This window comes from Squalius cephalus (genome assembly GCF_949319135.1).
Source record: "Squalius cephalus genome assembly, chromosome: 7".
In the NCBI taxonomy this organism is placed as follows: Eukaryota; Metazoa; Chordata; class Actinopteri; order Cypriniformes; family Leuciscidae; genus Squalius; species Squalius cephalus.
The window spans coordinates 29673999-29687413 of NC_137128.1; the positions used below are offsets into that span (position 1 = coordinate 29673999).

At 36.8% G+C, this 13415-nt stretch overlaps 1 protein-coding gene across 1 annotated transcript; it reads left to right on the forward strand.

Moving 5' to 3' along the window:
- Positions 1–7017: 7017 nt before the first annotated feature.
- socs6b (suppressor of cytokine signaling 6b) lies at positions 7018–12096 on the forward strand. Its single transcript, XM_079877789.1, has 2 exons — positions 7018–7352; positions 10025–12096. Exon 2 carries the CDS (start codon positions 10142–10144, stop codon positions 11732–11734), a length of 1593 nt encoding a protein of 530 aa, XP_079733915.1. The 5' UTR covers positions 7018–7352; positions 10025–10141; the 3' UTR covers positions 11735–12096.
- The last annotated feature ends 1319 nt before the right edge of the window (positions 12097–13415 follow it).

The following is a 13415-nucleotide window of genomic DNA, read 5'->3' on the forward strand; positions in this document are numbered from 1 at the left end:
GAAATAATTCAGTAAAATTCTGATTTATAAAGTGCTTCTCACAAGTAATATACTAATATTTTTATGTGTTTTATGTGCTTGGACATAAGATTTGGACATGTTTGTGTCAATCAGATCAGTTCTCCATTTGCTCGTTTCATCTAGCATAACGTGTTCACGCTACAATTGAAAACATGTGACGAAATATATGTTATATACAAGCACAAACTACCTGTTCGCCTAATCTATTAATGTTTTTTATTTTATTTAGTTATTTTTTTTCATAATGTGGCCACCAAAAATGTTGTAAAACTCCTGTTGGTCTGTCAGCATTCCCCATAATGGACGTATTAGCATTGCCATTCAGTTGCTTCCCAAACGCTGTTTAAAAGCAACACTGCCCTCTACTGGACTCTTTGACTTCATTTCCTCCTGTTGTCGTTGCAATTTTCATTTCAATTAGCCTTAAGCACAAAAATCCTATTGTTCTACAGATGTGATAATTCATTATCACAAGGAAACCCACTGGGTGGTTTGGAACTATTCCATCTCAATCCCACAAGCAATATTTTATAAGCCGACCGTGACTGCACTACAGAAATGTTCAAACTTGCACATCATTTCATAAAAGAAACCTTGCAACAGATATCTATTGCAGTGTGTTTCATATTATAAAGCCAAAGAGAACAGTCATAACCTGTTCTGCATTCACTCGTGCTTGTTCCACAAAGGAATGTAATGAAAGTGCTCAAATTGTCAGGTCTACCTATACGCTTGACGAAACATTATGTTCTTTTTTTTTTTTTTTTTTTGACCTGTTTTCAACCTTTAAATTTAGTCTCATCAAAGTCTTGGATAACAAGGGAACCCTTTATAAGGGGACACTGGGGGCACAGTCAAAGCTGGTCTGTGTGGAAGAAGCCAAATTTCGTTTCGCTTCAGGGAAGTTTGGCACAGTATATACTGTTTTCTTCCTGATAATCAAAGAAAGAGCAAATGCAGCAGAACTGTGAGTGTAGACCACAGGGAACCAGTGGGGTTAAGCTAAGCAGAAAGAAAATAAACCCCATTTCAACAGACTGGACGCCTATGGCCTCATAGACCCACTGTGGCACCTCAGATGTGCAGCTGAGCTACTCGTTCAGCTCCAAAATATATTCATTGTGGGTGCTGATGATATTTTTGCATACCTTTTGATGCAAATGCATTTCCTACATTTTCCAACAAGAAAACATATTAAGTTTAAAATTCTCCGCTTTTCGTCATCTCTCAAGCAAAGATGCAGTGTCTCTGTTCTTATTTGTGCTCGTTTGCTTCGTCCACTATATCATATTAGGTAAATCAATTCTAGGCCAGCTATTGAAGATCAGAAAAATCTTGAGGTTTGCATACACAAACAGTCCATTAAATACAGCCAAAATAATCACATATGACTTGTGATTATTTACTCACCTGATTTTTGCATTCGTGGATGGCAATGCACCAGTGTGCCTATTAAACCTAGGGGGTAAATGTCTGGCAGGAGTCCCTCGGTGGTTGTTGACATGTTTTCCTGTCTGTAACCACCTGAACTAATGGCAGTTTCAGCATTTGTGACCCAAGCACATTTCCTCTGCATGTCTTATTTAAAAATGGCATGACCTGTAAAGATCTCAAACACTATTATTTACGGTCACTCATTTAGTCATACTTTCATGGATTGTGAGTAGATGTTAAATGTGCAATTAATCTGTTTTTGACATGGATATGTACGTTGATGTTACCTTAATTTTATTATTTCTTAATGAATCTATTGTTTATTAATTATTAATAGATCTAAAAAAAATAATTCATTCAAGAAGCAGCATAAAAATATTCTTTAGAGACATAGCAATAGACAGCTGTTCAGTGGCATAATCATTTGAACATTGCGTGGACACTGTGAAATGAGTGTTAAGCAATATTTATATTTTTAATATTCATCACACACATATATCTATATAGTAATATTCACTATGATTATATATTTAATTTAATAATTTAATTTAATTTGATGTGATACAATGCATTTGAGAGACTGATTTCATAGGCCTATGTTCTGTTTATTAATTTCAGAAACATTGCACTATTACTATTAACTTATTACTAAGCAATCATCAAATACACTGCAATGCTTCATGTAATGACAGGCTCCATATATATATATATATATATATATATATATATATATATATATTTTATGTTCATTTTTCAAAATAAATAATCATTTTTTTAAACATTTTCCCGACCTGCCCCAATGTCCACCACACATCGACATGTATATCACGACAGAAAACCTGATTTCATTATTTAAAAATGAATTAAAGTTTGCTAAACAAGTTTGTCATTGTGACATACAGTAAAGTTATGTCTGAAATATACTGACTGTGTGATATTTATAGATGACTAACTGTGATATACATTTTATTAGCCCACACAGTTCTGCACATTTTCGTTCAGTTTGCATTCGCACAAACGTAGCACATTCTTCACATAAAACTGTGCAGTTTGCAAAAGCGCTTCGGTCTCACAGCAGTGCATAACAGCTACGCAGCTTAAATATTTAATTCCTCCACGGAGATGCTATCACACCTCTTGATGGCAGCATCCCCCTTTCCCTAGATATTTAAATATCACAAACAGACAGGCCCCAGGGTAACAGTGCCAGTCAGGAGGAAACGGATACACAAGGGGGGCAAAACAACAAACAAACCCTGGAACCGGTACAGGAAGCTATATGAAAATGAAGCTTGTCCATTCCTGCCGATGTTAGTTACTTTCAACTGTAGCCTAAAGCGTTGTGTTGGTATGAATAAAATAAGCAGAGGTACATCTGAAGCAGGCGATTGAGATATGGTGTCTGGTGCAGATAATGAGGGGTACCAGAGAAATCTTAATTTCAGCATTATTTTCACTAGCAGACAAAGTGGAAAATGAGAAATCAAGCAAAGCTAGCAGTGGAGAGACATATCAAACAGTGAGTTTGAGAATACATTTAATGCTTCGGCACATTTCAGGGACATGTCTGGGTGAGAGATCGAAATGTGTTCTGCTTCTTACAGGCTAGATGCAATTAAAATAGCTGTTAAACCAACCAAGAGCACTTTGTATTTGTTTACAATTTTGTTCTGCTTTGTTTGCTTGTAAAGCCTTATTGTCATTCATTTTGTATTTATTTTTAGTAGATGATGTTTAATCAAATGATAATGACAATGACAAGTGCAGCACACCAACAACTCTCAGTCCTATTATTTGAAATGTGCTTCAGCTCTTTAACTTACAATGGAAAAGCACTTGACCAAACAGGCTATTTGGTTACCAAAACATCCTCTAAAGTAGCCAGTTTATTGTATTAAACAACACAAATTCTGTGGAATTATACAGGAAAATCATATATTTGTTTTGCAGTAGGCCTATATTTTCACAAGCACTGGTTTCTTTTATGATTCATCATTGTCATTTTCCGCAAGCAATCCACAAGTATTTCTTGCTCCAAAAGATGTAAAGTCAAGTCACATTACAATACATATGTTTCAAAGCATAAACAAATAAACAGTACTAAATGTTGCAAAGTTCTTCAATTATGAAACAAATGCAATTTCAGCTGTAAAGCAGCTATAAAAAGACAATAATGTCATTATTCAGCTCAGCTCAATTTAGTTGATTCAATAGTTCAAATAGTGTCAGTGTTGCAAAGTTCATTTTATAGTGAACTTAATTCAAATATAAAGCAGCTCCCAAGAAGATAATAGTGTCATTATTCAGCTCAAGTCAGTTCAGTGTTGATTCAGTAAAGGAATCTAATAATTTAGCACCTCTCAAACTGGAGTCAAAGCTCTTTTCCTCCGATGTTAATGTCCTGTGCTAACGTGTGCCGCTTGAGCTGTAAAGGAAACTCGGGTCAGCTCTCTCCGTTGAAGAACGAAATGAAGCCTTATGTCGACAATCAGCCCTGATTTGCGATCCTTCATTCACATCACTCCATCACACAAGGAAGACTTCTGCAGTGAATGAGAACAGCCTGTTGGGTGAGTCATCACACGTACCCTCACACTGGGCTCCATCGCCCCCAATCAAACTCATTGTCCTGCTGCTCACCAGCCCTCTGCGTGCACCTGCTAAAGGATGGCCCGTCATGACTGCTTAATATGACCTTCGACCCTCGCGAGCACGTCAATCACTCTTGCTCATGTTTTCCATCTGGCCTCGCCGCCAATCGAGGCATGAAAACATGTCAGATGACATTGAGTCTGAGGCAGTTAATGCTATCACGGGAAAGTAATGCGAGCTGTCGTGGCGGTATTTGTCACGTCACTGTTCAAAAGTACTGGAGATTATTCGTTTGACATACAGACAATGTAACGTAGCTCTAATTCTGAATGGCCAAACAGTGTTTGTTTACAGATTACATCACTTCATTCAATTAGTGAAAACTAAGCTTTATTGAGTGGATGATCAAAATACAGTTTTTGACATTTGTATTAAAAAAAATGAATCATCCGTAATTCTGTGCCAACAAGGCAGGGATTTATTGCATAAATAATAATACTAAATAAAATGTTAATGTTCTAAGTAGAAGTCGTTTTCTCTAAAATGCATTACAGTAAGAGCAGAACCCATTGCGATGTCTGTGAGAGAGGTGTTTGTTTAACTCTTATCACTGAAGGTAATTATCCCTCTGCAGAGTATCTGTCTCCTTGTTGTAGCTTTCAGTACACCTGACCACAACAGCCCACAGCTCTGTCAGTTAAACGGGGCGGAAAAAACAACACAGAGAAAGAGTATGACATCAATTAGCCTGGCCTTGGCATGCATAGGCGCCCTCTAAATATTACTGACACTAATTAGACCACACTTTAATCATCTAAAAGTCTGATGTGCAAAAGCACAGCAAAAGGTTTTTTTTTTTTTTTTCTGTGAGCAGACTGGTTTACTTTTCCTGGGTTTCTTAAAAGAAGTGCCAGTAGCTTCATATATACAAATGATCAAAAATGACCTTAAGGTTTGATAGATTAAACCTGTTCCTAATAAAAGTAACCCTGAGAATATCTATATTTTGTTGTTTAAAATTGTACAATAAACAAATAACAGCTCTCCAATTATGATCACAATAATGTCACAAAATATGTCTCATTAAGTCTCTTTTGTTAAATATGAAAAACACATACATTTCAATAATTAAAGAAATAATTCAATTCAGAATCAAAGCTATATTCAGAATGAATCAATATTCACATGACTACATAACCTTGTAAAATATGTAGTATTAAATCGCCATGAAATAAAATGTTAGAATTCTTAGTTTTTTATAGCTGCAGTTGCAGTGATTATTATAAATGATTCATCCATGTAGGCTACATCATCATTTTAAAAAAAAAATCATATGCCCTCGTAATCTATAATCAAACACGTTAACCTTCTCTCCCCTTTAAAACGGCATCTGTTCTCTTCATGACATAGTCTATGTCTCAGCGGAGGGTGGGACTAAATAGCCTATCCTCCATAACACCAAACTGGCATTCAGATCTACATCCATTTAGTTAGAAACGACCAACTTCCTATCTGAACAATTCCCGAAGAACTAAATCTTATCACGTCCTACATTTTTCTCAAGCAGAAGCAGTTTCACTCTTATATCCTAGGCTACGTCACAATAGGGGAGAAAGACAATCACAATTTCTGGTTCATGCCAACTTTAAACAGCTGAAAAATAATTGAATCCCTGTAATGATGAAAGCATTTACCAGTTGCCTTCTTCCATAATCAAGACTAAACATTGTAGGGGACTAAAGGGCTATTTTTCACACTTTATAACCTACACCAATGTAAAATTTGGAATGTGTTTATTTTTGTTTATATCTATGAACAGTCTTGAAATCTCAAATAGAGAAAAAAAATATATATTACCACCATTATCCATCCATCCATCCATGTTCCTTATTCCCGCACATTTGCAGGGTCCGCTTCACACACACATTTGATTTAGTAATACAACCACTGAGAGTTTTGGGACACATTCACACTCACACACAATTTGGCATTATTGTTATCAACCAAGAAACAAGATACTGTTCATTTAAAAGGGCTATATGTAAGAATGTTCATGTATTAGGCCTACTCACATTTTTTATTGACAATGTGTGAACAGCTTATAAAGAAACTTAAAAAATAAGACTTCCCCCGACTTCCTATAGGTTGTCTTAACTTGTCTATGAAAGTCTGACTGATTTTTATGTGAAGGATTCAGGACATTTTTGATGGGAAAATCAAAAGGATGTGATGTTTACATGCGCTCTCTCTTCCATTCAATGATAGGCCTACATTAACTGAATGCTTATGCAATGTAAAGAAGTAAAGTGCTTTTTTTTAAGCTGAAACCATAAAATGCAAGTCAACGGCTGCTGTCACTTTAAGAGTCAAATAAACATAGGCTACATGCTAAACAAAATGAATACCGATGGCTCCTGTCCTGATGACATAGCCTATATGAGGTCTTACTGCTAAAAACTGAACATTATTTGCAACATTATTATTACGCTAGAACGTTGCTATGGTTACCACGGTGAAAATCATCGCAGTTTCGGGAGTGAGTGTTCCATACACACATGGAACGATAATATTAGGGGACTCATAAAATGCAGTAGTCAGTCACTCCTGAAACATTAAAGTGTGTAGCCTATAAGTGTAGGCCTACTATACTCATAAGAGTAACTTGTCAGGATGTTGGAAACTAAAGGTTGTTATTTAATTGCCTTTCCATAGAGGTTCAAGCAGTAAAACAATTATTCACCAAAAAAAGCAAAACGTAACGTTACAAAAATATGATTATGTTCGCCAAAATAAATTGGAATTACAACAAATAAACGTGACAACATATAAACGTGACAACTGACTTGGCATTTATATATATATAATAAATTAAATAATAGTATTTAAATAATATTTATGTGGTTTCTTGTGCTCACCAAGTAGACTGGTGTTCCGACGAGCATCAAAGGTCTCCTCCCCTCTTTCACATTCACTCCCATGATGCAACAGCAAACAAAGAGGGCAGAGGAAAGAGACATTACATGGAGAAACGGCAGCTAGCTAGAGAAAAGTTTCAAACGCCGCAAATAGGCACAATTCAAAAAGTCCACAGCGTAAGGTGTCACTTTATCGCAAAACGCGGTCATAAACTGGCCATTATTAATCGTCTCTGTGAAAATTGAGTTCGTTTTTGCGCTGTTTTTGTAAGTGCAGGTATCAGCTAACGTTAGTCGTGAAGTAATAATGTCTCTTAATGTGATTTCATAACTCTCCGGACACTGATATGACCACTCCTGTTAGTTGACAGTGTATTCAAGGAACATCAGGTAATGTATAGTTAATATATGTGTGTAAATATTGATGGCTAGTGTTGTAGCATTAGATAGAAGTAATGTTTATTATACAGGGCCTGCACAGGTTAGCCTGAGTGCTAACTGCTCTTAAAGCGTTAGCTCGCTCATATTTATGAATTCAAGAAGTGTTTTATTTTGAACTTTAAAATGTATAACTTGTTAGCAGGGTGACAAATTCATATTATAGATCTATTATCAGCTTTGTTCACTTTACATATTAGATTTAATCCCTGTCAGACAGACATCAATCAGACATAACTACTTAACCTACTGTAAAATAATGCCAGTATTTTGTGAACGTCAGCCTTCATTGATAACAAGACATTTGCCTAGATTAAAAACGCTGTTTTGTGTGCAATATTGTTTCAGTTATATTGAGTTAATCTGGTGAATTTCGACTGAATCTGTGCTCATCTATTGAAAAAAAATAGCCCTCAAAGTCAGCATGAATTAAAAACCCTTGTAACCATGTTTACTTTATTGGTTCATGTTGCTGATCTTAGTGTGTGTGTGTGTGTGTGTGTGTGTGTGTGTGTGTGTGTGTGTGTGTGTTAATTTGTGCATGTTACTTCCATGTTATCTCTTTGGGTAGATGATTTGAAATACTTTCATGAAGTTGACATGTCCTTCTGTGCTGTACTCTATCTAAATCTGTTGTGGCGTATTTAGATCCCATTCATAATTAGGCTATGTGTGCAACTTCTATTAGAAAGAGACTGGTAATCGTGTTGAACAATTTTTTCATTTATTTTTGCTGATATTTCCGTTTCAGCTTCACCATTAAATCTACTTTATACTGACTCTACCAATTTAGACTACGAATACCAGCCAACAACAACATTCTTAAGGGTAATTTCATGTCAAATCAACCAAAGTTTGGAAACTTCCCCTGTTCAATTTTTTTAATTTGTTTACCTATATTTTTTTTCTGACGAAAGACGAACATAAATGTTGATGAAAGCCAAAATATTAAATGTCACAGATGTATAGTGACTGAGTAATCCACTATTTTGTAGAGGCCTGGAGGGGGGTCAAAATGACAATTTTCACCAGAGATTTGGAGCCAAATTACAGGGGGTAAAATTACTTTAGAAAGATGGCAGCATCATTATTTTATTTTTACACAGAGATTGCTAGGTCTTTTAGTTAAATCTGTTGACTTTAGCAAGCTTTGTTGCATTAGCCTACATGGCAACAGTGAAAGTTAAAAAATGGGAAAAAGCACTTCTTGTGTTTTTTGCCCCAAGTTTGCATTACTGTAATTCAAGAAGTATTAAAGATATCTTAATATCCTTTTTGATTTTAGTTTTTAACAAACATTTATTTTGGTATACATTTTAAAAGCCTTATCTGGTTAAATCCCAGAGATATGGAGAACTTAATGCAGCAACATGAGTAAATTGTGCACATTTTCAGTCGTCAAAAACCAAATGTAGGTCACTTTGCATACAGCTGATACTTTTTTCTTTTAAAAAGGAATATCTGAACAACAGATAATGTTGAAACTAGAAATGTATCTCGTTCTCTTTCTATCAACACAATTGCATAGAATATACCTGTCTGAGTGCCATAAACACGTTTTTTTTCCAAAGTTTGTGTGCCTGTCACTCAAAAAGGATTAAAAATATCTCTCTATGATTTTAGATGCTGGTTATTAACAAACTTTTCTTCTGAAATCTTCCAATCGCATAGATAAGGGGATCTCAATGCGGCTTAATTTTCAAGTTTTATTTTTTTTCCATTTTTATTGGTCGAAAACCAAATGTGGTTCAATTTGCACACACACAGCTGATACTTTTTGCATTTAATGGGGAATGTTGTAATGTAATGTTGAAACTAGAAATGTATCTGGTTTCCCTCTATCAAAACAATTGCATAAAACACACCTCTCTGAGTGCTCAGGTGAAAATTGTCATTTTGTCCCCCCTCTACTAAATGCAATATTTTGGCTTTCTTCTTCATTTACGTATTTCTTTCACCAGAATTTTAGCCCGGCAAAATTTTTAGCCCGGGACCTCTGGTTTAGTTGACACGGAACGACCTATAAGTCAAAGTAATATATTTGATCTATTGTTTAGATCTTATTTAGCCTATTTAAATAAGTCATTTATTTTGAAGTGAGAATACACTATCGTTCAGAAGTTTGGTGTTTGTAAGATTTTGTTTTTTTTACTGTAACTATATTAATCAGTTGAATGCATAGCCTACTTGCTGAAAAAAGTAGGCCTATTAGTTAAAAAAAATGTACTTACTCCAAACTTTTAAACTGTTGTGTATATAACTTAACAATTGGACATGACCCAAAACAAAGACAAAAATGTGACCATTTAGACCAACCATTGATTGTAGTCTAATATTCATTTAATTATTACTTAAGTTATTCATTTATTAGACACTTGACAGCATTGTTGTGCTTTTTTGTCACTGCGTAGGACCTCTCAAGATGAGCTAGTCTAGGCAAAAAGGTGTATAAACTGGTGAAGACCTATTCACAATCATACTAACCAATTGTATTGATTTTATAGTCTCATTGCGAAAGTAACATTAGTTGCGATCATCTTTTTATCCTAAATATAATGAATGTTTATGTAAGATTTCTCTGTGTTTTACTCTATATTAATGTCTTTTTCAATCCTCTCTGTTAGGTATGGCAGTTGTGGGCCTTATGTGATCAGCTATGTGTAAGTGTTCACAGTCATCTCCCTCATCCCAAGAACATCACGCGTAATCCCCCTCCAAATCATTAAGGGGGATCTTTCAGAATGAAGAAGATCAGTCTGAAAACAATAAGAAAGTCATTGAACATTAAAGGCAAAGAGGAGAACGAATATGCTGTATCGCAGCCGGACCTGGCAGCCAGTTTCTCTGCTGAAGACTCTCTGTTTGGAGGATGCTACAGCAAAGATTTCGTCAGCAGCGACCTGGATAACGAGGACGAAAAAAGATCCAAAGTCCGATCTAAGAGCGAGGGTCTCATGGGCACCTTGAAAAGAAGACTATCGGCGAAACAGAAACCAAAGGTCAAGAGTGGTTCTTCATCTGTATGCTCTATAGATGATGATACCTTCTCCTCCTCTTCGGCGCCCATTACTCTAAGTGACATAAAATCCCAGCGTTCCTCCCGCTCCACATCCGTCCATAGTCATCATTACAGTCCCACCCCGTGGCCTCTCAGACCAGTGAACTCAGAGGAGATGTGTGTCAAAATGGACGTTAAGGCATTAATGAACTCCTCAGATCCAAGTCCTTCTTTCAACGGTGTGCGCCAAGACATCCTAAACCTCCAGAGAGAGTTTGAAGAATCTAGCAATTCGTTGAAAATCACCAGACGTGTGCCAGACCACCATTCTGGTGCTCAGAATGCTGATTTGCACCTTGAAATGGATGAACATGTGCCTGTTGTCATTGGTATTGCAGCTCAGGATTATATTCAGTACACAATGCCTTTAGATGATGTACTCTATCCTGACGACGAAGGTTCGCACTCCTTTTGCTTAGATGGCCCCACACCCATGGACGTTGTTCCACAGTCAGAAGGATCTCTTCATGTAGATGAGGAGCCTATTGTCCAGGACCTCCTGTCACCAGACATCTTCATGGAGTCATCATCGGTGAACCAGCTCTTTTTAAACACTGCAAATGTCTTACTGCAGGGCTCCAGACTCGAAGCCCCTCTTTCCCCCATGCTACCTCCATTGCCCGATAGTTATCTCCAGAGAAGCTTCTCTCGGTTTGGTGGTACTCACGCTCAGGTTGCAGAGAGAGTGATGCAACATCTCAACTTTGACCCCAACTCTGCTCCAGGGGTGCAGCGGGTCTATGATGCTGTGCAGAACAGTGGACCCATGGTGGTTACTAGTCTCACAGCTGAACTGAAGAAGCTAGCCAAGCAGGGTTGGTATTGGGGTCCCATCACCAGATGGGAGGCAGAAGAAAAGCTGACAAATCTTCCAGACGGTTCTTTTTTAGTCCGCGACAGCTCCGACGATCGATATCTCCTAAGCTTGAGCTTTCGCTCACAGGGTAAGACGCTCCACACGCGGATTGAGCACTCGAACGGCAGTTTCAGCTTCTATGAGCAGCCTGACATCGAAGGCCATGTATCAATTGTGGATCTCATTGATAATTCAGTCAAGGATTCGGAGAACGGAGCGTTCTGCTACTCCAGATCCCGCTTACCGGGTTCCGCCACCTACCCTGTTAGACTGACCAATCCCGTTTCAAGGTTTATGCAAGTGCGTTCAATGCAGTACTTGTGCCGTTTTGTTATTCGCCAGTACACACGGATAGATCTGATCCAGAAATTGCCTTTACCGAACAAAATGAAAGATTACCTGCAGGAAAAGCACTACTGAACGCAGTAAATCCGGACTTGCTACTTGCACTTTTTGGATAACACACCGAAGCAGGTTTCGCAAACATTTCAAGAGTTTTGTTACCATTCAATTATACGTTTTGTTGAAAGAAAAGATGTTTGTCGGTCTGGTAGAGTAGATAATTCAGTGGTTTGTGAAGAAACGCAGTGCCAGAATGTTGTTAGAGTGTTTGGATCTCAATGTCGGAGCATTTTTCGCATGTTCTCTTAGTACTGTAGCATGTGATTTTGTTACAGTCAAAGACAGTCCAGTAATTTTCTGCATATCCCACACTATGAAATATCAGCACACAACTCCAAGCTCCAGCTTATTGTAGGGCATTTAGAGATTCTTGGCAACAATGCACAGAGGTATAGATGCCTTAATAATGGCCGCATGTTTGTGAATGCATAGACTACATTCCTCCTCGCCCCTTTTTTGAACACATAACTTTTGTTGTACTAGCCATTGTTGTGTCATGACCTTATTCAAAGGGAAAATGTACTATACAATATGCCAAATGATGTCCTCTCACCCTACATATGATCTTACCCTTCTGTGGAGTTACTCTAATAAGCTATATTAGCTGCTCATATTTGTCAGATCATATTGTCAAACCTTTTTTTGTTGTTGCATTTTTTAGCACATGTGATGCCAAGGTTGGGTGCCTCGCTGAAATTCGTCTTTGCTGTAGCTAATTGATTTTGGACTGTATGATTTGTTCTTTATAACAGTCATCTTTTAACAGGCATGCAGTTATGTTATAAACGCATCTGGTCTTTTCCCCCTTGCATTGTTTAAGTGTTCATTAGAATAACTTATCATTGTTTTAAAACAGAAGGGTTTCCTTTTATGGACTATGTCAATGGTACAGTTTAAAATCATCTCTTTTTGGGAACATAATTTGCTTACTGATATGTTGTAACTTGAACTTGTTCTCCAGTTCAAAATAAAAGTTTTATATGGTTAATATCTGTCAATTCCTTCTAATGTAAAACTACTTGACTTGCATATAATCCATATCTTTAGAAATTCAGCGATCAACATTTGATTTATTTGGTGTACTAGAACAGAATTAAATGTGGTGGGTTTAGATTGATGGTCAGTTGTGCTCCATTGAGATGCTGCAGTGCTGTTATTTTACTGTTTTTGTTTGTGAATTAATGGTCTTTTGTAAAAGTGGGCAGTGTGTGGGCTTTAATATTGGTTGCCAAAGAGGCTTTGCACTGTTTTCTCCATCCAGCACATATGCACATTTTTAATAATTTCTTACCCTTTTCTTTCTTAATTTATATTAATATTATTACTATTTCCAAGCAATTTGAGCCAGGATAATTAAACTTTGTATGTTTTTGTTTTGTTGACCTCACAAGACCAACAACTCCTTTACAACAGCATTTGGCTGAATCAAAACGTGCTTTTTGCAAACACAGCGTCACATTCCATCAAAAAGATATGTTGAACACAGAGAAGCAGTTCTCTTCAGACTCCAAAGACATTTTTTTAAGTCAAATGTTTTGTCTTAGTAGTTGGACAAACCATCTCATTTTAGTTTTATTTGGTTGCCCTATATAGGCGAAATCAGCCATCACCCCAACCTCTCCACCCAAAATATGTATAAAGATGCAACAACATTGCATTGACATGCTTTTATTAAAAAATGCACCAAATAAAATAATTT